The sequence below is a fragment of the Rissa tridactyla genome, chromosome 4, assembly GCF_028500815.1.
Source record: "Rissa tridactyla isolate bRisTri1 chromosome 4, bRisTri1.patW.cur.20221130, whole genome shotgun sequence".
NCBI lineage: Eukaryota > Metazoa > Chordata > Aves > Charadriiformes > Laridae > Rissa > Rissa tridactyla.
In genome coordinates this window covers 78,892,220-78,920,126 of record NC_071469.1, presented here as the reverse complement: position 1 = coordinate 78,920,126, position 27,907 = coordinate 78,892,220, and the positions used below count along the sequence as shown (strand labels likewise).

Here is a 27,907-nt window from a genome sequence, read left to right as displayed (position 1 = left end):
GCACCTGCCCGCTCCACCCCAGCCCCTCCACTCCAGCTACCCTGACGGCGACCACCACCCCACAGCTCCGCACCTCGCCGCCGCCGCCCTCAAATGGCTGGGGCCACGCCCGACCCACGCCCCTTGCCTCTCGGTAGCCAATGCGAGCCGTGCTTGCTAAGGAAGGGCGTGGTGAGGGGGAGGCTGGCCAATAGAGCTTGGTGTTGTTGTGAGGGGGTGGGGCCAGGTCGGTGTGTGGGGCGGGCTGGGCGGCGGGCGGCTGCGGGGCGGCGAGGGGTACGGCCGGCGCTCGCTGCCTCCGCCCGCCCGCCATGAACTCCCTGGACCAGGCTGAGGGTGAGTGCGGCGGCCCACAGCCAGTCTACAGCCGTCTCTTCGGTGTGCTGGGAGCTGCTGGCTCTGTGGCTGGGCTGCCTGAGCGCCTCGCCTCGTCCCTCCGGAGCGGGCCCCGCTGTGGCGCTGCCCTGAGGGGGGCGAAGCGGTCCCGGGAGGCCTCGGCACCCTCCCCGCTGCACTCCTGGGGCCGGCGCACCTCCTCGGCCCAGACAGGCGAGCTGGGGCTGGGTGTGTGGGGCCGCCTCCGCGTCCTGAGGCTGGGGGGCGGGCGGCGGCTGCTCTGCGGCCGCCCCGCGGAGGCGGGGAGCGGGGAAGGCCTGTGCTGAGGGGGCGCCGGGCGCGGCCCGTCTGCCTCCCGCAGGGAGCTGCCCGGCGGGCTTTCCCTTTCTGTGCCCCTTCTCCATAAGGCTCCTCGGCTTTAGCCGATTAAAGTCGGCTTGTGCGGTTGTGGACGATATCCGCTCACGGGTTTTGACGTGAAATGTCTCTCCCGCCGCGGCGGGTCCCGCCTGGAGCGCTGGCATCGCCCGATGCCACGGCCCCTCTCGCGTTTGAGGAACGCGACCTCAGATAGCCCCCTCTGGTCTGAGAACACCGATGCTTTGGGTTACTAGTTCCTTGAAGCTACGGCTTACAGGATGTGAAAACCCTGAAAGGGGTTTTTACTGTCCAAAAATAAGACTGGTAGCGACTTTTTAAATGCACCAGTGTCTTGGTCTTAGCAGGTGTTTTGTAGCACAGACTAGAGGTAGACCTGTCAACAAAAAGCCATAGTCCGGCGTTGTCACAGCTTTTGTTGCTATGTCTGTGCAAGCTGTAGGGATGCAATAAGTGTGCCTTGCTATTTAGAGCTGCCAGGTGCCAAAGTGGTAAACTCAGAGAAGGTTCTTGGATATCCAAAAATAAGTTAAAGCTTTAAGTTCCTGTTTTCTGAAAGTTCTTTTCCTCCCATTTTTTATTTTAATGCTGTCTGTAAGTGTTTTCTTGAGAACTTTGTTACCAATAGCTTCATTTTATGCCTACAGGGTGCTGTTTGTCAATTTCTCATAGCAGGCTTTCATGTGAAGCCTCCTATTCCCCCTTTCACCTCAGTGACTAGTTGTAGGAGTTTGTGCTAGTCAGGGAACAGTTAATTAGCTTTAATTGCTGGCAGTGGCTTAGCTTCCCCAGAAGGGAGGTGGAGGACAGGCCATAACTACCGGGCTGATGACAGTAATTAAGACTAGTTAGCTGTTCTGTGGCTGAAGTCAAAATGCTATAATCTTCCCCCGTGAATTCACCTGCAAACCACTCAGGAGTAAATTTACAGTTTGGAAAAATGCATAAGTAATGATCGTAATAGGAATATTTCTTCGAATTGTATTCTCTAATTGCTTTGTTATGGTAGATAATTTAGCAATAATTGCAGTAGGAATTTAGCAATAATTTTGAAGGAAAAAAAATCCAGAGTGATGCTAACTGAAACACTTTAGCTGAATACACTAATAAAAACTTAACTTCAGGTAGAATTCTGGCTTTGACTGGAATGTTGTCAAATATTAACCTTGTTGAACAGAGGCTTAAATCTAATGTAGACTTCAGGTGAAACAGCTCCATGTAGACAAACGTTAGGTGGTTGGCTAAGATTTTTTTAAAAAGAATTAGGAATATGAACGTGAAATGCTGCTTGGCATTTAACAGCAACTTCAATGGGAGAATGATGGCAATAAGGAAAAAGATCTATTTAACGAAAAAAATTCAAACAACATAATTGGGCTAGCGTTTGCTGTGGGTTTTTGTGTGTGTGTGTATATATATATCATGGAACTAAATGTTTCTACAAACCAAAGTTATCAAAGCCATGCTGCTACAAGTAATCCCTTGAACAGCTGGCAAATGGTCAATTTCTTTTCTTTTTTAATTGCTGTTACATAGATAATAGAACTTAATGGTTTCCTGATGTACTTAATACTCTAAAATGTGCTAATTATTTTCTGTGTGGAGGGGCTGTTTAAACTATTCTAAATCTAACTCCTAGTATTTTTAAATATGTCTAAAATACTCTGATTTCTCAATGGATATAAATTTTCTTTTCTGTAAGTGGAAGCGTTACTTGCATTTGGTGTAACTCCATTGTTGTACTACTAACATTGTAGTTAAAGTTTGCCTGTGCTTATATTAAGTTTAAATGGTCATTGCATTGGTTTTCTCTGCCTAAGAAGTGGGTTTGCATAGAGGAAAAGTGAATTCCTTTTATCTTTTACATTAAAATTTCACTAAATGGATGAAGAGCTAATTATGCTTGATGTACATCCTCCCCAGATCTCAAAGCTTTTGAACGAAGACTTACTGAATACATTGCATGTTTGCAACCAGCTACAGGACGTTGGAGAAGTAAGTCTGATGTTCCAAGGAATAAAGAGGATTCTTCTATCTTTCAAGCTTTTTAGATTTTCTAGAGTATATCTTTGATTTATGTTTGCCCAAACAAAAATCTGTGCCTAAACTCTTTAAAATTTCGGTGGCATACATTCAAACACTCTGCAACAAGATAATGCAAGATACCAAATTAATACTTTAGCCAGGGTTATTAAAACAAGGTCGAGATTGAATTTGCTCAAGGCTGATTAATTCTGGTAATACTTGGGACATTAAGTTGTTATATTTGTTTCTGTTTTGCGTTGGTTTTTTTTGAAGGCTCAGACTTCCCAGACAGTCACTATAGTTACTTGAACTAAATATGATTGGGTTAGATAGTCCCTATAAAATGTAAGGTGAAAAAGTTACAGCAGTGTGCCTTAAGGGCAGAATATATCCTAATCTCTGTTTTAACAGGAAAATTTGAAGGAGGGGGGAAGGCAGAAATACCACAGATATTCTGCCAACTTTGGGATCATTACTTTTATGATTGAAACAGACTGCTTTTCTTTGTTCTTAGATTCTGATGAAATTTCCATCCTCAAAGAATACAGACGTTTTTTAGAACATATAAAATAGCATCTTTTCTCCTGAGAGGCCAAGAGGTTAATTTCAAATGAAGGAATTGGAAGAACGACTACTTAAAAAGCAAAATGAAAAAAAACAGCTGACCCCAAAACGCAACCAACCAAACACCACCACCCTAAACCCCCTTGTTTCACAGCAATCGGGAAGCAAGCAGATATTTGTAGTAGATCTGCACAACTTGTGCACACCTACTGTAGGAATGCATTTGGCTTCCAGAATTGTCAGATAGAATTTTTTAAAAAAAAAAAAAGTACTGGAAACTTCTAAGCATATTTAAATGAGGTTTGCATAACTAGTATTGTGTTCATGAGCTTACTTATTTTCCTAACTGCTTGTTTTGCTGGTTTTGTAATTCATGTAAAAGAGGGACTTTTTATTTTAATTATAATGGGGTATTTAACCCAATGTTAACTTTTCCTCCTGGTTATCCTGGAAAAAAATTGTTTATATAGAGAAGAAGCTTTATGCTTTTGATAGATCTTTTTGAAATTTCTTTTGAAAACGTAACTTGTTAGGGTTACTTTATTTTTTATTTTAAATTTTGTGATATCAATACGGGATATACAACTCAGTAGTAAATTACCGCAGTTTTACAGATCTGAAAGTGGTATTTCATTAATATCTGGGTTTTGTTTTCAGCTTCTTTCCTATGATCTTAAAGAGGCTGGTAACTCTGGGCCTTCTCTTTTTTTTTTTTATGTGTTCGTTTTTGTTTTCCCCTTGTTCCACCCCCCAGTAAAAGACTTTATTTGCATCCAGAACTTCAGGCTCCACAGAAAACACTCAGAACTGCAAATGTCCAATGAGACCTGCAAGGCTTTGTGGGTGTGCAATAGAATATGAGCTTTCTTTACCTCTGTATTTGTGCTGTTTTCTTTCTCCATCAACCCCTGTTCCCCAACCCTTTGTAGTCTCTCAAATCAGTGTAGTATCTTGTGTTTCTCTAATACGTATCTAGCATTATCCATTTACAGTGAATTGATTGTTCATTCTGGATGTGTAGAGGTTTTTATTAATCTTTATGTGCTAATGTTAATGTGCCTTCTAACTCCTGTTTAAATGTTGTGGGGTTTTTTCTCTGTCAGCATTCCTTGATTGTAATAGTGTTGATTGGGGTGGGGAGCATAACGCAACTTGGATGTGCCCCTGAAACTGCTGGTGCTAGAGTCTCAGGCTTTTCTTGCGTAGAAGAGCTAGCGGGATAGAAGCTTTAGTTCTCTGCAATTTAATGGTGCTGCATTTCTATTGCCCAGACTGCATAAGCTCAAATAGCACACTGAACATTTGGTACAACTCTTGCTCTATCTTCCAACTCCTATTTTTGCTAACCGTGCTATTTCAGAAACTAATTTCTTCAAAGCATCAGGATGCTTTTACTGGGCAGAATTTAGATTTTGGTACTACTTGTCTTATCCAGGAAACTTGTACAGAATCTTTCCAGTTTCACGCAATAGAAGTTTCTTTGCCTATTTTAATTGCTAGCTTCCAAGTAGAAGCTTTTCCTCCCTCAGAAGTGGGAGAAGAAATAAATGCTTAAGAGCTGCTGTTGAAAAATAAATGCTTTTTAATAGGAGTGAGGTGTACTGTTCTTGACTCTCGTTCTTTTCTTTATCAGTGATTCTGATAGTGGTATCAGTCTGCACAGCAACCGGTGCCTGGAACTGGTTAATAGACCCGGAGACACAAAAGGTAAATGCTAATCCCAAATGTAGTCTGTTCCATAGCTTGGTGTTGCAGTCAAGTGGTATAGTATTTTGAACAGCGGTTCTCCCATGAAACTGTGAGGTCATTTTTAGTGAAGCTCTCAAGCTGTCTGGAATTGCTGTAGAATATGTCCTGGAACAATGCCTACCAAAGTGCTACACCTTGAATGCTTATCTAAAGATTTGTTCACAAGTACTTAGAAATGGCTATGAGCAGTACTTTTTTTTTTTTTAATTAAGTGAACTACGCAGCAACTTTCTGTATGTTTTAAAAGGTATGCAGTGGGACCAATCTGATTTCTTTCCTAGGTGTCTTTTTTCACATCACTTTGGAATCACCCATTTTTCACAATTAGCTGTATTACCCTAATAGGCTTGTTCTTTGCTGGCATACATAAAAGAGTGGTGGCACCATCAATGTATCCTTCGATCGTGTTTGTCAGATTAAAAGTGTTGTAGTTACTGCTGTCATTGAAGCTTGTGCCAATATTGCTGTTTCAGTTTTTACTTGCTCTGTGTACAAGTTTTAGCTGCTTTCCTTGACGCAATCCACACAGTATAGCAGCCCGATGTCGAACTGTTTTGGCAGAATATAACATGTCTTGTGATGATGTAAGTTCATTGCCTAAACCTTGTTCTTAAAGGAATGCAAATAATTTGAAAAGACACACAGGTTTTTTTTCTGAACAGCACTTGTATACGCCTTAATAAATTCTGTGTGTCTGCAAAATGGGAATGTAGAATACTCAGTATTGTATTGTGTGTTGTTTTAAACTTAGCCTGCAAAATTGAAGTGTGATTATTGGTCTAAACTTTTTTTTCTGTCTTGCAGACTGGAAAATTAATTTTGAAACCTAGGCCTCATGTTCAATAAGGGCTGTCTTCCTTCAGTTTTTTTCCACTGCCATGGAAACCAAAAATGACCTTTTTTTAAGGTAGTATGACAGCAAAAAAACAAGCAGGACTGGTTGTTACTGCCTGGGAGTGAAAGTCTTACACAGTTGACAGTGAAAGTGTGCAATATTACTTTCTTGAATATTTATCCAAATTCTTTATCATATTACCAGTGCTTTTGCTACTTCTGATTACCTCTTTTTCAGTATTAGTGTCACTTTTTTACTTCAGCTAGAACAGAACATACAGGTGAAGTATGTTAATTGGCTGTGAAGTTGAACTTGAAAATCAAACCTCATTTGTGTTATGTGTCTTTGTAAGCTATTGTAAATAGCAGATCAATGCCAATGTTCAGGAAAAGAAGTAATATTTGCTGTGTGGATTTTTTTTTTGTTGTTGTTCTCATGAACAGTATTGAAAGGAACACTTACCATTCCCACGATGTTTTATTAGCACACTTACTCATTACAGCTGTCCTTGTCTCCTGGTCACTCTTTTTGGAACAGCTTGCAGAAAGACTGTCTGTCTGTGCTGGAGAAAACTGCTCTTACTGTTTAAGAACTTTGCAGATATACCAAGGATCACGTTTGTCAAATTGTACATACAGCGCACCGGCCGCTTTCACGGTGGTCATACATAGCTCCTTGTTTGATCTGGTTCACAGCACTGCTATTTTAAGATTTTAATATTTTAAAAATTGTCTTAAATATGCTTGTATCTTCCTGATTGTAAGGTTGTACTGTATCTTAAGTCCACACGACCGTTCTGAGTGGATTTTTATGCTGTGATAGTCTGAATATGGAACGAGTATTGCAAATGTGTAACTTCAGATTTGGTGAAGAAAATATCAAGAGTGCCACAATAAAATAACAAAAGCTGTTATTCAGAGTGTTAAAAGCAAGGTGTGGATGTTATATGCATAAAGTGTACCTTTTGAGTAGCTGAAATTGTAAAGGATTTTAAGAGTTTAAGTTGTTCAAGGTGCCTTTTTAATTGTTTCGAACTCTTTTAATTGACTAAAACTGCAAAGCTGGTGCAACTTCAGTAACTCCTACTACAAGGTAGACTGGCTTTTAAAAGCAGCCTATTGATTTGTCAGCTGAGACATTAAGAATTGTCTCGAGTAATCTTTTCCAGTTAGTCTCCTGCCCATCCATTATTTTTAACTGCTGTATATTTTGTAGGTAAATGTGTATAAAATAAATTCTTTGTATAAACAGATGTCACCTTCTTTTGTGCTGTGCAAGTACAGATCTCAGATGAACTTCAGAAGTTTATAGCTGAAATCTGTAACTTTTATACCAGACCGACATTTCCTGTATTTGATGGGGGTTCTTAAAATTTAAGGTACTGACACCAGAGAGCAATTCCTTCCAGTTTTCCATCCTACAGGTCAATCCGGCCTCTGCGAGTGTTGTCAGAGGACACTGTGTCACTCGGTTTTTGTCCTGGGGAGACATCCAGAGTGGAGTCATCCCCTGAGGGTACCGCCGGTGCCGGGCTTACCGTCCCGCTCTGGGGTAAGTGACCCCGTTTCGCGGGCCCGGCCTTCCCGCTGCCGGGCTCCGGTGGCTGGGAAGCCGGTGGCCGCCGGTAGCCGCGGCCGGGGCGCGGCGGGGCCGGTCTGCGCCTGCGCGGGGGCTCACACGTGTGTGCGCCGGCGCCGAGGGCGCGGCGGAGCCATGGGGAAGAGCCGGGCGCGGAGGTTCCGCAGGGCCCCCGTCGGCCCCGCCGGCCCCGAGCAGCGCCGCGACGGGGAGGGCGGCCCCGAGGAGGAGCCGGCCGCCGAGCTGCTGGAGAAGGTGCGGGCGGCGAGAGGGGGTGACCGCGGGGGGTGGGTGGGCGGTGGCGGGCTCGGCCCTCCGCGCCCCGCCGGGCTCCCCTTCTCCCCGTCGTGACCGGGTCCGGGGGGCTGGGGCAGGGCGGGGGCCGCGCTCCGCCCCTCTCCGTCCCAGGAGATACCGCGGAGGAGTTCTGGCAGTGCCGGGGCTCGGTGCGCCCGGCCGGGGAGCGTTCGACAGGGAGCCAGAGCGAGGAGTCCGAGACACGCGTAAGAAATGACTGATGGAAAATAAGGAAAAAAGAGTGGGTTTGGCCACTTGTCGGCCACGCTCCTGCTTTTAGTGTAAGTATTCCAGGTGAAAACTGTAGTTTAAATCTCCTCCCGCACTCATTACTTCAGAATCGGAAGTAAAAATCTATTTTCCTTTAAGTAAATAAATCTTTGTTCACTCATTGAACAAATCGCTACTTGATTGTTCTTCGGGACTAACTTATTTAGCCTTTAAAAAAAATGACAAAAAAGAGAGTACAAAAATATGTAACTGCATAGGTGAGGATGGACTGAGAGACCTCTAACAGTTTCTGTGAGGCGGGATCTGATGTACCACTCTCTTCCACTCCCCTCTTCAGCAGATGTTTATCTTTTCTGTTAGGTTTTCAGTGAACTCCGTGACCCTCCAGGATAGGCACTTCTGTTGTCTTATCGCTTTTACCGTTTGCAGTTCTTACATCTCACCTAAACCTCCGCTAGAGCACAAGTCAGTGTCATATTTTGGATGCTTGCTTCCTGTCTTTAAGCAGATGGTTTAGTCTAAAGGCTATCGTGTGTTTTCGTATTTTGTGATTCTTCAGTTTTTCTTTATGGTAGCATGTACTATGTCTCATACTTCCTTGAAGGTATTTTTCCTCCCACTTTTCACTTTTATCTTTTTTTTTTTTTTAAACATGGTAATTGGAGGCAGGTACGAGGCCTCACCAGTGCCAGCTAGTGTCAAATCTGTGAACTACGGCTGTCTTGTTAAACACCCAGAATAGTATTTACCTAGTCATATAGTTAACACACATAACTCAGGCAAGGATTTTTAAACTTCCATGGAAGTTAAAAGCTCTTGATTCCATTCAGGAGCAGTAAAACAGGAGCTACAGTGCTGAGCCTGCAAATCAAAAGGCAGATGAGTCTTTTCACTCAATAAAAACTTCAGCTGCCTTTTCCCTTCCCGTTCACCTGCCCTGTTTGTGTGTCCCCAGCTGCAGCATCCCAGTGCCGAGGTGAGAGAGTATGCCTGTGCCAGCATTTCCAAGCTGCTGCAGCAGAAGCATGTCATCCCAGCCTTTCTGCAGAGGGATGTTGTCCGCTGTTTAGGACCCTTATTGATGGATCACAGTTTAGCTGTTCGTGAGACAGCTGCGGGCGCTCTCCGGTAAGCAACTGTTGATATTCAGAGTTAGAATGAGGTATTCCTGGTATGGTAAAGAAAAGAGTGGGTTTTTGCTGTTAAAAGCTGAGAACTTGAATGTCAGCTTCTCTTGCTTGAATTGCATTTTGAGTAAGTAAGTATGCCTCCATCAGTCAAAGTCCCTGAGAGAGGGGTTTTCTTGCTCCAATAGGTTGCCGTGGGGCTTTAATGTCAGGAGCAGGGTTTAAGTTAGTTACTGTTGTTTTATCTACTGCCAAACGCTGCTTTCCAACCCTATGTTAGGGTAAAAAAAACACAACAGTAGTATGAAGAAATACGGAGAACTTGAATGCTGTTAGTGTGGCAGTTTGTGTTTTGATATCACTGTGGGAGCGATGGGTTAGTTCGAGAATGCACATAGCTGGCTTTGAGAAACTTGTAAATATCGAGCAGCATCGTTTTGAGTTGGTATTCTGCGATCAGACCTACAGCTTGCTTTATTTGTACCGAAATGTAATGCTAATACTTGTTAACATTCATGTTGTATCTTACACTGAGGAATACCTGACAGAAGTCATGTTTTAGTACAGATAAGCTTTCTAGTTACCCTAAACAAGTAAGTGAATTATTTTTTTTTCTCCTAACACCAAAGTTATTCTTTTATGTTAGGAAGGTGGAAGACTAAAGTTACTAATTAAGCAGATTGATTTTAGAACATAAAGTACCATAACCTTTAGAGAAGAATACTAAATATATGGGTTTTTTTAAACATTACTGGAAAGTATTGTATCTGATCCAGAGCATTTATTTTTTTCCCCAGAAATCTGAGTGCTTGTGGAGGATTTGAAGTCTGTGATGACATGGTGACAAAAGACATCATGACACCCCTTGTCGCACTTCTGAAAGAGGTATGTTTATTTTTATTCTGATTTAAAAACTGATCTATCCATTTTCAAAAATAGCTCAATTTTTGTAGCTATTATCAAGATAAGAGATTTGAAAGATCTCTTAAAAGAACGTTTCAATAGGTTTAATAGTACAGAAATTATTCTAGAGATTTCAAAGCAGTTGCTTCTGCCTCCTGGCCTGGTAACTTGGGTCCGTTGTGAGTTTTGCTGCCTGGGATGATTTTTGCGTAAACGGTCTGGAGATTTTGGGATCTGGAACATTGGTCAAGACAAGTCTATTCTGTCAGTCAGGATCCAGATCCAACATTTATATAGCAACGTTATTCTAGTGAGGGTTTTTTGGTAAATAAATTTGTCTAAATGAAAGCTTGAATTTACATTTGGGTAGTTACTGCTATTGTAGAATAATCTGTACTGAATACCTATTCTTTGTTTGGTCCAGGTGTTGCAGTGCAGTTTGGAAATTGCATTGAATTCTGTCACCTGCTGTCTTTGTATGAGCAGCCTTGAGCAATACCATCATTTTCTGTATGTTTCTTCCCCATTTTAAAATATGGGTAATAGCATTATTGTAAAGCACAGTAAGACACTAGCTGAATTAATCTTGTGATCAGAAAGAACTGCTGAAAATTGCATACAGACTGTATTAGCAAGAAACAGCATTTCAGGTTCTAAAATTGTTAAGAATTTCTTTCTTTAAAAAATGCTTCTGAAGGCTATTGAATGCAAAACAAGTACTGTAAGAGGCTTCCTACAAGAGGAAAAAAAAAAAAAAGAATGATTCAATTCCATTGTGGTCTAATTTTCATAAAGAGTAGGAAAACTTTCATAAAGAATAGGAAACTGGTCAGGTTTTCTGGTAATAAACACTTCATGAGGGATCTCTCCATTCACTCTGCTGTTAATGTTTTAAGTTTTTTGCCCTTCTTTTGGTTTGTTTGTTTCCCAACCCTGGTTCTCTTGTTTGGTTGTAGTGTAGCACTGGACTAGATCCTAACCAGCTCTCTCCAAAGAAATGCAGAGAGATGAACAAAAATTATATTGAAGACATAGCCAACGAGGCTATTAATTTGCTGTGGAATGTATGGTAAGTGCTGGGGGAACACTGACCTTTTAGAAAAGCTAAATTAAATCATTCCTGAGAAAGAGCATGGTAATTGAGGCAGAAAAGAAATGACTGTTCTTGCATGGGAAGAGGTATTCAGTTGCTGATTCTGATTTCTGATTGTGTTGCTCCTATGTGTGCCTTGCTTAATAAATGGCAAGCCCTCATCTGATCTAAAATACAGGTTTATCTTCTACTGTAAATTACTTCTGTAAGTGAAGGATTCTGAAAATGCACAAAGTTGGTCATTACTTTTAGGAGAGTGACAACATTTTTTTTTTCTGTTGGTTGCTCATCCTAAGTTCTGATACTTTTTTCTGAATATGTATCCTTATCATCATATGGGAGATGGAGAAAATTAAATTCTGATTGGCGGACTCCAGTGCTCTGGGAATATGACGAGTTTTTGTACTACTTTCTCCCTCTGCAGGTCATCCCAAAAGTTAATATTATATGTTTGGACAAAGTATCCCTTAGTGACCGAGGCACTGATACAAATCAACTTAAGCATGTGAGAAAGAATGTGAATTGTTCAATTAGTAGTCTGTTGGACGTTTTACATGTTTACATTGGAAACACCAGGTGAAGGAAGAGAAATAGCAACACTATTAATACAGAAATAGCTATAAACATTGAAGTGATACAAATCTGTTCTGAAAGTTCTCCTTGAATTTTTTGTTATGTTTGTTTTGTAACAGCTCCATGTCATTATACACTTCGGTCCATACAGAATTTTGTTTTGTACTGTACAGTATTTTAGTGGAGCTGCCTCTATGGCTGGCTGGCTGGCTGCTGGCTTGAGGCCTTTTTCATAAATGGGTTTGCTTTTTTTTTTTGGAACAGTACAGAAAGTGCTTGCTCAGCACCTTACACAGCATACATGACCCTTTGTAACTGACTCAACAATGTTTTGTGTTCATTTTTTTATTGCTTGTGTAGACATAAGTGCTTTGGAGCAGGAACTATAATCATTAAGTGTGCTATAAATCACTTCTGTGTTTTGAACTTTGTGGCAATGACCACGAACTGCTGACGTCGTGGCTAAGTTTGGTACTGATAAAATTGGGGCTGGCATTGATGCTGAGACATAGTATCTTCAAAAGTAAATTTTTGAAGACCCTTGTAGCTAGCTAGGTTCCGTGCTTTTTTAGTTTGAATTTGTCTTGTATCAATATATTAGTTTAAAAATGGGAACAGCTGTGAACACTTGAAGAAATACAAATCCCACTGTTAGATAATTACAGTAAATGTCACATTTTGCATTTATTCAGCATGCATTTCTGAATGTTAGGAGCAGTCACTTTCTGGAGTAAGCAAATATTGACGTGAGAGGCAACAGCCCGCTCAGTTTTCAGTGAGTTTGCGGATGAAGTCTTCCATGGCTGCAGAAAGTCCTGGGCTGGCTTGTAGCCTGCAGCTATAAGCTGCCTTTCATGCCCTGTCTGGATCTGTCTGCATGAGACTCTATTTAGGCTCTCAAATAAGCTCCCAAATACTGGGTGTGAGGAAGCAGCTGGCAGAGGCCAGCTTTCCTCAAAGGCATCCAGGGTATCGCAGCCTCTCTTTCTCCATTTTAGACAGAGTTGTTCATAACCTCGACAACAAAGGATAGCTTTTTGACTGATGTGTAATTCTTAAGTGGATTTTTAAAATGTGAGTGAGTCCACGTTACTTAAAATGTTGTTGCGATAATTTTTTCCTGGGAAAAGCGTTTTATTAATCTTTTTTATGCATTAGTGAATGCAACAATACCGCGGTATACATATTCAATAAAGAAGGATGTCTGGAGGATGTGTTACATTACATGAAGAAATTTTCCACGAATGTAGATCTGGCTATTTCAGTAGGTAAGTGGTAAAAAGGGAACCTAAGGATTTAAAAATACTTTTTTTTTTTTCTTTACTGTATGAATGTAAACTGATGTCACATCCATTGCATAATGCACTTGCCCTAGCATTACTTCAACTTTGCACTGAGTATAAGACTTCAAATTCCCTTCTGAACAGCACACCATTCAGAAGTTGACATCTGTTGCGCTTATTTTCAGTCCAAAGGAGAATGGCTTATTGGTGGTTAGACGGGAGGAAAAATTTTGTGGAAAGAAAGCTCTAGATGGAGGCTGTGTTTTTCATTTTGTTTTCTGGTTTTGGTAATGAAGGGTTTAATTCGTAGACCAAAGAACATAGTCCATCTAAAAAAAAACGCCAAACAACTCCTATCACTTTCAACATGGTTTCATTAGTTATATTGTTAATTTAGTCTTATAATAGTCTTACAGGTATACGCACTCACAGCATTTTTTGGTGTTTTCTTTAGTCAGTATACAATGGAGGAACTGAATTTTGAGTAGCTGAAATTAATACAGCCAGTTCCGTGTCTGATGTGGTACTGTCCTCACTTCTTTTACATACGGGTTTGCCATAGAACATCTTTTCATCTAAAACTCAGTTTGTAAAGGGCAGTGTCATAGCATTACAACATGATGCTGCACTAAATGTTTTTTCCACTGTCTTACGTTTCATTACTCCAGCTTTCAGGAGGATAATGCTTTCCCATTAGGTGAGTGAAAGCTACTATTGGGTTTGTTAATTATCTTTGTTGTTTGCTGCAGCGAACTGCTTGCAGGCAGTGACAGAGGATAATCCAGATCTTCTTTCTTCATTTAATGCTTCTGCACAACAAATATTGGAAACGGTGATGTTGTGTCCAGAGAGCACCATGAAGCATGTCCTTCTGAGAACACTGATAGCAGGTACGATGCTCAAGGGCGTTCGTTGCTTTGTGATGGAGAGTATGGCAAGTAAAGGAGGGTGGGAAGGGCAGACAGCTTAGTCTTCTCTGCTATAGTCCGGACATCGGATTGCCAAAGCCTCATGGTTCATGAGGTTATTTCTGTCTTTGAGACCGTGTTTTGGAGTGACCAGATATTTGCAACTAGTTTTAAAACTGTTTTAAATGCTTGATTCCGAATTTGGTGCCTGCTTAGTGTGATAACCCATTTTAACTGTTCATTTGGTTTTCAACAGTGGAATGAGTCAATAATAAGTAGTACAGGAATTGTTTTGGTCTTAATAGGCTTAGATTTTTTTACCTAGGATTCTCTATCTTGCAGTCTTCTTTCTACCTCAAATGCTTAACCATGGTGATTTTTGATACTGGAGTGTAATAAACGTTTTCTAAGGATTCTCAAAATTCATTTATCTCATGTGGATTTGTTATCGCAGGTAAAGTGTCACCAGGGTCACTCTACGTAAATATTCTGTGCATACTTACATGATGAAATTTACTTGAGCGTAATATGTGGGCATAACATGGTTATTACAGATGAGTATATGAAATGCTAAACAGAAAAAAATACGAGTCTGTACAGAAAAGACTTGAACATTCATACTGAAATATAAGCACTGAGTATTTTAAGTAGTGGGGGCTGCATCCTTTGAAAAATATGTCTATTACGGAGCTGGGAATTGAGTATTTGAATAATTTTTATATTTCAACTATCTCATGTTTAGGCACTATCTGGAATATCAAGGATACCATTCCACCAGGCAGCCTGGGAAGCATGGTTAATGCAATCCTGAAGATATTTTCAGAATCGTTAGCAATAGATGCTGGCGAAATGATAATTCGTATGAATGAAGCTGAAAAAAACAGGTTAAAACTTGCTGCGGAGGCAGAAACAGAAGAAAACATGAGTGATGTTATAGACAACTGTGTTTTGAGTGAAGATGACATGGAAGAAATACCAAAAGGAAAAGTCAGGAGAGAAAATGATATTTCAGATCTACTTCCAGTAAGTGTGGCTGGCTGGTTTTTGGGCAGCTTCGTGCATTTGGCTGAGCATCTGACTGGTCTTGATGCAGTGTTATCCAGAGTAAACTAGTTACGAGTGTTACTAATCCTAACTCCCAAATAGCTTGACTATTTTAGCTGAAACTTCAAAGATGAGCATGGAGAATTTCAGCACAACTTGTTCCAAAGTTGTCAAGTTGCATGGCGTATCAGGAAAGCACATTTCCTTTTTTTTCCTCTAGCGGAAGGTACAGGCTTGTCTGATGCTTCTACCTGTAGCTGCTGCAGGAAGTTCTGAGCTCTATAAGGCGAGTGAAACTTCTAATGGCTGTAGCATCTAATTAAGAAGCCGTAATGCTTCCAATGGTGTCGGTCATGAGTGGAGATGACACAGAGGTTAACGAATGCATTTACTAGTGTGTACATGAAATGAACAACAGAAATAAATGTTTCTGTTAGGGCTTTAGCTGACATTACCTAATCTTGTCTGGTACGGTGTGGGTGGCATTTCTTAAAGGTAAAATTTGTTCGGAAGCATCCAGCAGAAAGATAACTTGGGTTTTTTTTCCTCTTTATTTATTTATTTAATGGGGAGGGATGAGAAGCAGAAATGGCTGGAGGATTGTATTTTTAACTGACAGCTTGGATACTTTAAATTGTGCTGAAATGTTGTTTTACAAAATTTAATTTGGTTCATATTTTTTTTCTTTTTTAGTCTGATAAGTGGGAACTGAAAGAAGTGACAGCTTTACTGATGGCTCAGCAGACTGCTCTGGAAATCATTGTTAATATGTGCTGCAGCGAAGGTTTGTAGGAATCTTTTCCATTGCAAGTGTTGTGATGCATTGATGCATTTTGTTCCTGGTCATGTTTAGTTTGCTGTTTGGTGATCTTAGCTTTTAAGGGTGAATGCATATAGACTCATGTCCCTGACACCCTCATCCGAGGGGCAGATTGGACTGTATTTTTATTACTAATTTAAGTGGTTTATTCCCATTTAAATAATTTCTGTCACTTACATATTTTTTGCATTATGCTATATATGACAACATTTAAGAACAAACAAAAAAGCGCTGTGCCAAAAAGATACTTCCTAAAAAGTATTACAGCAAATTCTTTGTTCGGTTGGAGTGTGGTCTGAGTGCTCGTCTGATACAGTGTGGGCGTGAATCCTATTGCAGGACTGGGGCATCAGTTTTTTTAAAGCAGATAAATCTTCTAGTTTTGATTTAGTTTTGATACTAGAAGTGTTGCCAAAGAAGGAGGAGAGACAGCTTTCGCATGCAAATCTGTCAGCAGTGCAACTTTTGGCTGCTCAGAGTTCCACCTTGATGAGCCTTTTCTCTGCCTTTTTGGAGGAGAAAGAAAGGCTGTTATTCCGGGGGGGGGTGTGGGAAATAGATATTTTGTATCTTCTGTGAACTCTGAGAAGCAGTTTTGATAGCTTTTCTCCAAATCTTCAGGAAGACAAATGATTCTCAAATTCTGTCTAAAATGAACAAAGAGCCCCCCAAAACTCCTCCAAAACCTAAAAATTTTAATTGCTAGTACAGTTGGAGAGCCTGATGCAAAAGTAATTGTGTAGGAGATAACTTCCTAAGTAAATCTTTCAGGTTTTAATAAAATCCACAGTAATGCCCAGATATTCCCAATGGTGATTTTTTTTTTCTTTTGCAGCGCAAGGAAATTCTGCACCTAGTAATATGAAGCTCCTTTCATAACTGCATTTCTCATCTAATGAGCTGTAATTCATAAGCTCTCCCCTTTAATTGGAAAATCTCTTGTGGATAAGCTGCATATTCTGCCATTCACTCAGTGTAATGTAAGGTTGATTGTGTTGTATTTCACTACAGTACTTTACCCATTCACGGGCAGACAGAAACATAGTCTGTAGAAATTAAAAGGAATCCAGAGGCAGCTGTTCATTTAATTTTCAAGTTATTTGAGGACTAAAATAGCTTTAGCCATTGTGCTGAGCTCATAGAAACACTGAGCTTGCCACAGAACTGAGGGAAATAACCAGGCTGGCAAGGGATGCATTTTGCTGAATGCCGGCTGGCGTTTGGAAGAAGCAGAATCCTCTCACCTTAACGGGGACACGGGAGGGAAGCCAGGAGACTCCAGCATAGCTGGCCAGTCTGCAGTTCCTAGGGTACCAGCACTAGTTAGGATGGGATTGCCATTGGAAATGCTTCTGTGTTTCCAAAAACGGTTCAAGAAACCTGATCTTAGTTAAGGGCTGATGTGCCAGAACCCGGTTCCTGCTCAGCCCTGGCACTCACTGTGAACACAGGACTACGGCCGTCTTCTGTTGTTGCTGAATTGCGTGGTCAGCTCGTATAGTTGTCATTCAATTTTCAAAGGAGATTTTTGTTTGATTTGCTTTGTAATTTTTTAGAAGGGGCAAGAGACTGACTGAAAGGGGGATGTCTGCTTTGTTTTCATGCTTGTTGGTACTGTGGGGTGGTAAAGCATAAAAGAACCGTTCTCTCACACAAAGGCTATTAACACTAGCATATTACAGCTATAGAATTAATTGGCTGTTACCATAAGCAAAAGAAGATGCCGGTATGATCAAATTGCCACAGCCTGATGAGTTACTTTGCATCAGATAAACGGTAGTCATCACCTTCAAATAAATTCTTAAGCTGCTGCACAGCGCGGGTGAAATGTGTTCATTTGGACCTTTCTTGCTGTATTTTAAGTGAATGAATTTACTTTTTGCCACAGAAAAAGTGCATGGCTGCTACCGTAGTTACTACAGTACCTAGATCTCACGTGAATCTGTGTTGCCAGACAAAAATTACTTGGAGGTGAATATGGTATTTTTTCGTCACAGCAGTTAAATACCCTGAACCTGTGTACGCAAGCAGAGCTTTCGCCTGTTGGTGAGGAGGATCAGTCCAACCTGTAGACCGAGGACTTGCGTAACACCAGTGTCACACCAGTTAAAATGTAACTAGGTTCAGATAAATCAGTGTAAACTGATATAGATATATATATATATATATCAGTTTCAATATAAACGACAGACTTAGCTTGTGCTCGTTTGGCTGAGTCTGCCTTCAGCCGTGGGCAGATGGTTCACTGTGCGGTAGCTGTGCCCCTCGGTAGCACTACCTCAGCCCTTCACGCCATGCCTGCCCTTACAGCTCTGATAGTAGAGTGCACCATGTAAGTGTAAACTTTCATCAGGTTTATAACTATAAACCTAGTTTAATTTAAGATAACGTTGCCTGAAGTGGCTAACAGAGATCATCTGGCTTGCTTTGGCTTGTTTTGCTGCTGTGGTTTCCTTTCAAGTGACTTTGCTGTGGCGACAGTAACATCTTCACGCAGCCCAGCTAGTGCCCGGGCAGAGGACATCTGTCTGTGGCTTCAGTATTGCCAGAGGAAACAGTCGCCTTACACTAATTGCCGGTAGTAAACAAGTTAAGTTAAACTGGTGTATTTGTATGCGAGAATCTACCTCAAAAAGTAAAATGGTACAATCAGAGTTAAAATCTTGGTAAATGTTTTATGAAATGTTTTTTTCTATACCTTTTTTTGATATCTTTAAGTGAAGCATAGTGAAGCACCCGTGTATGAAGAACCTCTTTCATAAGAATACTTGTTGCCTGAGTGAATATAAAATAACATTTTATGGGGCACTTCATTAGGGACCAACAGCTTAAAGACTCCTAAAGCAAGAGCTGGAGCCAAGTCTAATTGAGAAGTAGGATACCTATTGCATGAGCGCTGTTACATTTACAAGCCTGTTTTCTGTTCTCAGATCCCTCTGACGACGAATGGGAAGAACTCTCCAGCAGTGATGAAAGCGACTTGTTTATGGAGAACGCATACAATGAGGGGAGTGGGCTGCTAATGTCACCCCTGTGCCTCTCTGATGAGGTTAACTCAGCATTTCTGAACAACCTAATTCCAAAGAAGGTATTGTCTTTTATTTTATTTCTAACACATGGTACAGTCTTCCCCTTGTGCCTGATTTATATACCAAGGTAGGCAAACAAATTAGCCCAATTCATCTGGAGAAAAGGAATCTTTTTTTAAAATTTAGCTTTGCTTTTTTTTGCCTAGAGGTGGAAGCGTCATCACATGAGCTGTCTCGCCATAAATAATTTCTTCATGTAAGGGGGAATAGAAGGTTCGTGTGTTTCGGAAATCTGGTGCTTTTGGTTTTTTTTAATTTGGCTTTTCCAAAATACAAAGGTGGTTATTCCTTAATTTGGACATGAAAAAGATTACCCGCAAAAAGGAAGGGAACTTTGGGTGGAAGCATGACTGCCAGATTTCCATATTAGCAAAGTGAGGTGGAAGTAACGGAGGTGAATGGCAACAATCAGCACTGAGAAAGTGCGAGTTGCTATTTCCCCCTGTTGTATACGTAGTGTTGGAAGTACAGTGGTTGACACTGACAAGAATTCAGATGTTCTTGTTTCAGTGTTGTTTTGCTCATTCTTATTTGGGGTTGTAAAGATGAAGTTCATCATTTGAATCAGTTATTATGGTAGTTCATCAGCGTGGTAGAATTCTGACCCAAGACATAAAGTGCGAGATGAAAACATTCAAGGCTTTTTGTAATTAATAGCAAGCAGTATAAGTTTCATGGCAAGGTCTTTTAGACTGCTTGCTATCTGAAAATTCTGTAGCGGAATCTGTAAGAAGAAAGATTTAAATAAAAAAGTAGCAGAAACCTAGGAAATCACCTTTTGTTCAGTACAGTTGGATACTTAAAATATGCTGTGCTTAACCCAATGTATAATTGCACCATTTGAGTGACTGAGGAAGATTCTAGCATTTTTAGCAGATGAGACACTTGCTACCTGGAAAGCTTAGAAATACATGGTTTGAAGTATCTATTTGACATGAAGCTAAAATTTCAGTCTTCCCCCCAAAAACACCTTAAAAAAAAGAAAAAAAGAAAAAAAGAGAAGCGCTATATTGCTAAACCTTTCTTTTTCCCCTCCTCAGATTCTTGAAAAAACTGCTTTTCCGAACAGTGTTGCTCTAGACATCTGTATGCACAATCCGTCTTGGAAACCATTAATTAAAAAGTAGGAATTTCATTGTCTCTTTTATTATTTTTCATATATATTCCATTGTTTTAACACGCTTAGAAGGATTGTCCATCTTTGGGTTGCTTTTAAGATCTGGACAGCGGCAGATCTGATACATGATTTTGAATGAGAGATACAAATACTTGTGTAAACTGCACAACGTATCACAGCCTTATTTAATTCAAGATCCTTCTTTGTGTTTCAACATCTGTTTTCAAAGAGATCTGCTAAGTGCATTTTTTGTTTTGTTTGTTTCAGGCTGAATGCGGTGCAGTGTAGAGCTTTAACATGTCTCCACAGCATTTTGTTAGTGTCAGATGTGGATTGTCTTGGAGGACCTTCAGCACTTCAGTCCCTTGCACAGCATCTCTCGCAGCTAGTCTTTTCTAAAATGGGTAAGATGTTTGGTAAAGGGGGCTTGTTGACCTATTTCATATAGACATAAGGTAGCCATGTACGTTGCTAAGTTTTAATGCCATTATATTACTAATTTTATCCCTTTGGAGTTTCAAAACAAGGATACTGGATGTTGGAAATGTGCTGACAAAACAGTGTATCCTGATAAGCTGCGTTTATCCAAAGATAGATAAGAATGCTCCTAATGCAAGAAATACGTCCCTGTGTGCATGCAGAAAGTTACTGAGTTGGTGGATAAACCCTGCCTTGCTGCGAGACTTGGAACTGTTTGCTTCATCATATTTGTGATAATAGCAGTTTTTCATTAATCAGACAAGCCGTGGAGAAGATGGGACATTTTCCTTTAAATGTGCAAACGAGCCTAAATAGACATGTGAAAAAAAGGGTATCTAACACAGTCTTTCACATATTTTTTTTCTAGGAATCTTATGAAATTATGGCAAAGGTGGTTGTTGCAAAAATCTCCAGCATGTGCATGCTTATTACAGTAGGAAAGATAGCAACCGCCTTGTGTCTGGGACATGCTTTATGCGTATGATTGCATAGCTTTCTTGAAAATACATTTGTAATAAGGAAATGTGAAAAGATTTTATGACTAAATATTAAAGCTGTGTAACTTCCTGTTATGGTGGTGCTTCGATTTCAATGGAGAAGGCAATACATTTAATTTTTCTAAAAATACTACTTCAGAATATCGGATATATCCTGGTAAACACTATAACGTATCCACTGCAGTGCCTCTACGTTATTTCTTAGAGATACTGTGATGGTTTCCCCCTAGACCTGCTAGTATCAGTGTTATTGGATGGTCTAGTGTAGATATGCAGCAGTTAGCATTTCCAGCTACCTCCTGTAACCTTATACATCAGATCAGCAGCATTCCAATAATACTGTTGGACCATTTACGCTATGATCTCTGTTACTGACACTAGAGAAGCTGAACTGAGATTATTTAAAAAAAAAAAAAAAAAGGCGGGGTGGGGGGGTGCAAAATCCCCCAGAAACCCAGTTCCAAGCTGATGATCTGGTTCCCTGACGGTCTGCTTCATTCAGACTATTCTGATAATCTGGTTTTATTTTAAGGTCAGTGATGATGGCTTCTCAAAAAATAAGAGATATTCTTCAAGGCTGGAAAAGCCTGCTGATTCTCAAAATTGTCAGAAAACATTTTTCCTAAGACACATGTGTTGAAGTCTAGCATATGCATGGCTTTGTCATTTCTTGTTTCTTAAAAGCTTGAGAAGCTCAGTTTTCTTTCCTTCCTTCAAGCGTCTTCATTGGTAGCCACAAATGTGGTACGTGTAGTTCTTATTTGCTGTAGTGTATAGTATGACACTGCATTAATGCTTGAAAACGCATCTGCCTGCAAAACACGCTTTTTTCTCAATGTCGTTAAAAGCATGTGATCAGTCTATGGGAACATTATTATTGAGAGCATAGTGCTTGAAAACCCTAAGATGCAGGAAATGAAAATAAATACGAAGACATATGCAAAGAAGTTCACATAAACTATCTGACTCATGCTTGAAGAGCAGGATTTGTAAGATTTCAGGGTCTACATGCTGCGCTTCGCAATAGTCAGAAAGTTCTTCCATGAAACTGGAGAAGTGGCTAGCTGAAGACAGAGGGTGCTAATAAGTTAGTTTAATGGCCCACGTCCATTTTTGTTAACATGCAATTTTTTTAATAGTTAAATGCTATGTAATGGAAACTGACAGATGGAGTTGATAACATACCAACATGTGGTTAGAAGGAATTCTGTGGTTTACAGGGTGAAAAAAGAGGCATAAAGATCCAGTTGCATACATGGGAAGGGAGGCAATACGGAAGAAATAATTGAGAGTTTCTGCATCTGGAGTAGTCCAGAAAATAAGAACACATTAGAGGAAACTAAAAAGCTTCAAGAAATGCAGAACGTGTATTGGAGATAATGGCTGGTATCGATGAATTTGGAGTTGAACAAGAATAATGCAGCGTTTGAATCATACATTTCTGAGAGCATTGGAATTCTGGAGCATATTAAAGCACTGGAAACCACACTCTTTATATGAATTGGAAAGAGGCCAGTGTTCTGGGTGTCTAAAAAGGCTGCTTAGAAGACGGAAGAAAGGAGTTAAAGTACGCAGTCAGCTTCTGTAGTTTTCCCAGTTCCTGTATTATGGCCTCAATGCGATACCAGTTTTCAAGCTTCTGTTCTGACGGCAGTGGTTTGTACCGTACGTTAGGTCACACCAGTGTCTTAACCAGGGATGTGCCTGAAAATGAGGACCAACTGTGGTCTAACCTGCAGATGCAATTAATACTGAATTCAAACAAATCACTATGGTTACAACCTACAAAGACCAGTCTCTGAAAATGTAGCTCTTCCTGTTTGTGGCAGTACCTGGAGGAACAATTAAGGGATTAAGGAATTTGTATTTCTTTGCTTCTTGTATCCTTCATCTTCCTGTTTAACTCTTGGCTCTGGGTTCAATTCTTTGACAGAACTCCCTACAGACACAGAATTCCTGGAAGCCATAACCAGCGCTTTGAGGGCTCTCCTACAAACAATGGCATCAAAGAACATCTCACAGGTAAAAGCTTTTCAAACTAAAATTTATGTGAGATTGTGCTGAAAAGTTTTTTAAAACAAAAACATTTAAATGAAATGCTAAATTTCAGCAACTGTGAACACTGAAAGAACAGATTTCATAGCATTCGCTCATCGTATTTTTCATGAACCTTACAGCAGACTTTTTTATATATCTCTTCCTTAACATGTAAACAGATGAAAAGTATTTCAAAACCAAAATAGCGATAAGCCACAGGACATCGATATAATGACAAGCATTTAGTAAATTAGCACCTAGAAATGTGGATTCTTTATTTTCTGGTGTCATCTAGTTGAAGCTAGTTGTCCTTCTAGAATCTTGGGTGGACATGAATTAGCTAAATATAGGAATGAAGCATAATAGTTTGTTATACAAGACATAATACTATATGGTCTGCTGGTCCTTTCTGGCTTTAAACTGAAAAATGAGCTTCTATACTGTAAGTCGTAATGAGTTGGAAATACCTATTGAGCTCAGTAAATCTGTGAAAATCCCTTTGGGCTCAGAATTTTTTCTTTCAGCTTCATGACGGCCTTGGCTACGTTCTGGAAGAAACACCTTAAGAAGCTGAAAAGGGGTGTTTTAACTGTTCTCTGGCTTGATTACATTTTTAGAATTCGTGTAGTTTTCATAATACAGGACTGTTTCTCTGTTACAAATGTGCCTGTGTTCTGTAAAAGCAAATAATCTAAATGTCATGTTTAAAAACTTCCAGGAAAATGTAAATATGTCTGTCTATCTTCTTTTTTGTTTTGTTTTTTTTCTTCTTTTTTTTTTCCCTTGCTAAACAGTGTATGACTCCTGAGCAGCTATTGGCTTTATGTGAAGCTGGTATTCACAGCAGCAATGCCAGTGTTAGAGTGAACGTAGTGAGCATCCTTGGAATTTCTGGCAGTGTCCTGGCAAAAGGACAAGATACAGCTGAAACACTAAAGGTGAAAACGCAAATTTTGCATTACAAGTCTAAACCAGTTTTGATACTTCTTTCAATTTTCTTAGGCATTGCTGGAAAAATAATTTTTTCTTTCTTATTTCAGATGATTGGAAAATTTCTTCTTGAGGTTGCTATGAAGGAATCTTCTCTTGTGGTAGCAGGGGAAGCCTTGGATGCACTTTTTGATGTATTTGCAGATGGTAAAGAAGCAGAAAAGGCATCGGTACAGATCAAGTTGCTTCCAGCACTGAAAGAATTTCAGCCAGTGTTCAAAATGAGGGTAGGCATCAAATGCAGCCAGCTCAGGATCTCAACGCGTGATGTTGGTTAAAGCTTTGACATTTGGGCTGCTAAAAGAGATAATTAAGCAGGAACGTATGGCTCTATAATATGACCAAAAAAAGAAAACATGTAATTGAATTTGTGATATTCCGCTTTAGAGGAAGGCAAATAACACTTACCTTGCAGTTCATGGAACCGTCCAGGTAACAGCGCAGCATCTGCATTGCAACATCTGCATTACACCATCAGTATTATTGATGTCCAAATCACTGTCTTGTTCTGAAACCCGTGTAAAGAAAAAGGAGGAGAACAGCTAAATTGGTCAGAGAGAAGTCCCTTCTGAAGTTACATTGACATATTTTGGTTTTAACTTGCTGTAGTTCTAGGTGGATGTTTTTGTTCTGTTGGTGCTTAATTAAAATAGATCATGTATTCTGTATTTTCAAGAATCACAAGACCAGAATTCTAAACTGTAATTCTAAGTACATCCTTGTCTTAAATAGACCTTCAATATGACCTTCAATATGCTGTTTCTTTAGTCAGATGAAGCCTGAGGAGTGACTTTCATATTCTCAAAGCTAAGCACTATACACATTAATACATAACTGGCAGTGCTACACTTGTTTGGTTAGTTAGATGTGCAAGGTCTTTAATATAAAAAGCTACAGAAAAGAAGTTTGTGTTTCAGATTTATGAATGAAATAGCATGCCAACAGTAGTCTCGTTTTAGGCAGAGATGTATTACGGTAAATTGACTCGCAGAAGTAATTGCTAGCTATGCATGTGCACACGTTGGAGTTCTCAAAAGGCAGGGGTGGCATGCCTTGACAGAAGACATTTATACAATTACTGTGTTAGGTGAGCTAATTGGAGAAACTTCTCCATTAGTAAAGTATGTATTTTTTGGTTTTACAGATGCGAAAAGAAGGCAAAGGACAATATAGTACAGATCAGCTGTGTGTTCTTGACAATGTGAAGATGAATTTGAGAAGATTCATTGCGTATCAGGAGACACTAGGGAAAACCCCAACTTGAAAGATCGAGGAACTTCAAGGTTTCCCTTATTGAATAATGTTTTCCAAAAAATATAACCATTTTGAACTTCTAAAATTTATTGTGCAGAGCGGTTTTGCTTTCATGCTAATACTGCATTTTTTTACGCTCAGTATTTTTATACTTCTGGGTTGATGCAATATGAAAGTCACATCAGCGTGAAAAAACATAACATACTTTGAGATTGTGTTAGCGGTGATGAGAATGTGCTCTTGCAGTCCTGAAGTCTGTATCACTGTCATTGTTTAGAAATCCTCACGTACCCTTGCGGAAAACTATAACTGCATGAAAAACTAATTTAGAGAATATTCTCGGTTATGTGCCAGATCAAGAAATAAATTTTAAAAGCTCGAGATATTTTTCAGGGGATTAAGCAGTGGCAGAATGTTCATATTTGCTCTTACCTATTTCTAGAATCGCATGGGCACTTACGGCAAGCTTCCCAAGAGACGTGTGTGACAATTGTCTAGATTACTGTCAGCACTTCGATCTGTTACTTCAGGTGGTTTATCGAAAACTGTTTCAGATTCATTGAAGATAAATTCAGTATGATAGCTTTCTGCTGTGGAAATCAGTGTAAGAGGATCCTACGCTTATACGTGGCTCCCTGTTTTTACTTTATTTTGATTGGTATTTCTGAAAATCAAGTCTCCTGATTTACTTTCTTCCTTGTAATTCTACATGAATTCGATGATGAATTTTAATTCAAGGAAGTAGTAAATCTAATAAAAAGTATTTTTTTACACTGCGGTATTATCTAAAGTAACTTTTTAAGTGCTTAAAATATCTTTTTCAAATACTTTTGATAGAGATTTTTAAGCTGTAAAATACAGAAACTATTTTCAGAAAATGTCACTGATTCATGAAAATTGTATGTGAACTTCCACCTATCAAGAGCTTTGGTTTTGTTTCTGTGAATGAGATCCTCTTTCTTTTTTTTTTTTTTTTTTTTTTTTTAAGGAAAAAAAAAACACACCACAACCAAGCACAAAAGCATTTTGTTATGCTGATTTTTGAAATGGGACCTTTTCCCCCCTCCTCCCTTAACATGCTGCCTTAGCACAGGCATCTAGTTTTTGGAAAAATTTTGCCCGTGGTCTTAGGCACGAAACTACAAAGACCAAATTTGCTCAGTTTGTTAGATTTCAGTCTCTTAGATTGGAAAGCAGGCTCAGGAACTGACCGGCTAACTTGCAAATGACTTTATGAAATCCTGACATACGGTATTTTGTCAAATGCAAGAGAAAGTGATAAATGAGTTTCAGCAGCTATACTGCCTGGGAGTCCTCTACTGCTGTTACTTTGCAGGAGCTGGATGAAATGTGTGATGCGATGCGATGGCTGCTAATGGAATGAACGAGTGGGAGTGTGGGACCGGGAGGGCTCGAGGGCCATTGAGCCTGACCTGGAGAAGTCCTGAGGAGCACGGAGAAGCTGAAAGGTTATACTGGGATTTGGCAGGGGCAGGCAGCGGAGAGGCCTGGAGCGTAACAGCTGAGGAAAGAGTAGCTGAGTGGATTATGGTATAAGACTGCACAGATTTTTAATTCCAGTGTTAGTTATACTTGCTGTACACAGAGGATAGTATAATATTAGCCCAATAAAAGGCACTACTATTTGTTTGGAGCACTAAAAAGGACTTTCATGCAGAAAGTTTTGGTGTCATTTTCTGGGTGCTACATTGAATTGCAGGATGATCTATGTTAGAATCATAGAATCATAGAATTGTTGAGGTTGGAAGGGACCTTTAAGATCATCGACTCCAACCTTTAGCCTACCCTGACAAGAGCCACTTCTAAACCATGTCCCTAAGTGCCCCATCTACCCTTTTTTTAAACACCTCCAGGGATGGTGAATCCACCACCTCCCTGGGCAGCCTATTCCAATGTTTAATAACCCTTTCAGTGAAAAAATGTTTCCTAATATCTAATCTAAACCTCCCCTGACGTAACTTGAACCCGTTTCCCCTCGTCCTATCACTTGTCACCAGGGAGAAGAGGTCAGCCCCCATCTCTCTACAACCTCCTTTCATGTTGGAAAGGATCTCCGGAGGTCTCAGTCCAGTCCCCTGCTCAAAGCAGGGCTTGGAGTCAGATAGGTTGTGCAAGGCCTTGAGCATCTCCAAGGATGGAAATCCCGCAGCTCTGGGCAGCCTTTTCCAGTGCTTGACTGTCCTCGCCGTGAACGCTTTTCTTTTTCTCCTTGTACCTAGTAGGACTTTTTCCTGCTGCAAAATGTGCCCCTTGTCCTTTGACTGCCCACCACCAAGAAGAGTGCCTCCATCTCCTCTTACAAGCCCCATTTGGTGGTGCAAAACAACAATTAAATTCCCCCCCTTCTCCTGGCTGAATAAACACAGCTCCCTCAGCCCTTCCTTGGCAGCATGTGCTCTAGCCCTCTAACCATCTTGGTGGCCTTCTGCTTGACCTGCCCTACTATGTCTTGCACTGGGGGGCCCAAAACTGGACACGGTACTCCAGACATGATCTCTTGAGTGCTGAATAGAGGGAAGTAATCAGTTTTCTGGGCCTGCTGGCCATGCTTCTGCTAATGCAGCCCCTTATTTGTTCGCCGTCATCACTGCAACTTCAACTTCATACACTTCTCTGCAACTTACTGTCCACCAGGACCCTTAGGTCCTTCTCTCCAAAGCTGCTCTTTGATCATTCAG

At 40.3% G+C, this 27,907-nt stretch overlaps 2 protein-coding genes across 8 annotated transcripts; both read left to right on the top strand.

Annotated features, from left to right (window-relative positions):
- Positions 1-226: 226 nt before the first annotated feature.
- CNEP1R1 (CTD nuclear envelope phosphatase 1 regulatory subunit 1) lies at positions 227-7,422 on the top strand. 3 transcript variants are annotated; one of them, XR_008465974.1, is made up of 7 exons: positions 227-336; positions 2,638-2,709; positions 4,937-5,010; positions 5,334-5,443; positions 5,582-5,636; positions 5,857-5,959; positions 7,296-7,422. XR_008465974.1 is itself a non-coding variant. In XM_054198798.1 (6 exons), exons 1-6 carry the CDS (start codon positions 312-314, stop codon positions 5,896-5,898), a joined length of 378 nt encoding a protein of 125 aa, XP_054054773.1. In that variant the 5' UTR covers positions 227-311; the 3' UTR covers positions 5,899-7,139. The 3 variants fall into 3 exon arrangements, 1 of the variants encoding a protein (XP_054054773.1); XR_008465975.1 differs by having other exon boundaries at positions 7,311-7,389; XM_054198798.1 differs by lacking the exon at positions 7,296-7,422 and having other exon boundaries at positions 5,857-7,139.
- HEATR3 (HEAT repeat containing 3) lies at positions 7,335-25,293 on the top strand. 5 transcript variants are annotated; one of them, XM_054198796.1, is made up of 15 exons: positions 7,335-7,438; positions 8,949-9,121; positions 9,918-10,005; positions 10,980-11,092; positions 12,848-12,957; positions 13,722-13,862; positions 14,623-14,903; positions 15,618-15,708; positions 18,675-18,832; positions 19,874-19,956; positions 20,218-20,354; positions 22,861-22,949; positions 23,759-23,902; positions 24,005-24,181; positions 25,099-25,293. In XM_054198796.1, the coding sequence occupies exons 2-15, from the start codon at positions 9,075-9,077 to the stop codon at positions 25,216-25,218; spliced, it is 1,779 nt and encodes a 592-aa protein (XP_054054771.1). In that variant the 5' UTR covers positions 7,335-7,438; positions 8,949-9,074; the 3' UTR covers positions 25,219-25,293. The 5 variants fall into 5 exon arrangements, with proteins under 5 accessions (XP_054054771.1, XP_054054768.1, XP_054054769.1 ...); XM_054198793.1 differs by lacking the exon at positions 7,335-7,438 and adding an exon at positions 7,462-7,720; XM_054198794.1 differs by lacking the exon at positions 7,335-7,438 and adding an exon at positions 7,774-8,043.
- Positions 25,294-27,907: the final 2,614 nt, after the last annotated feature.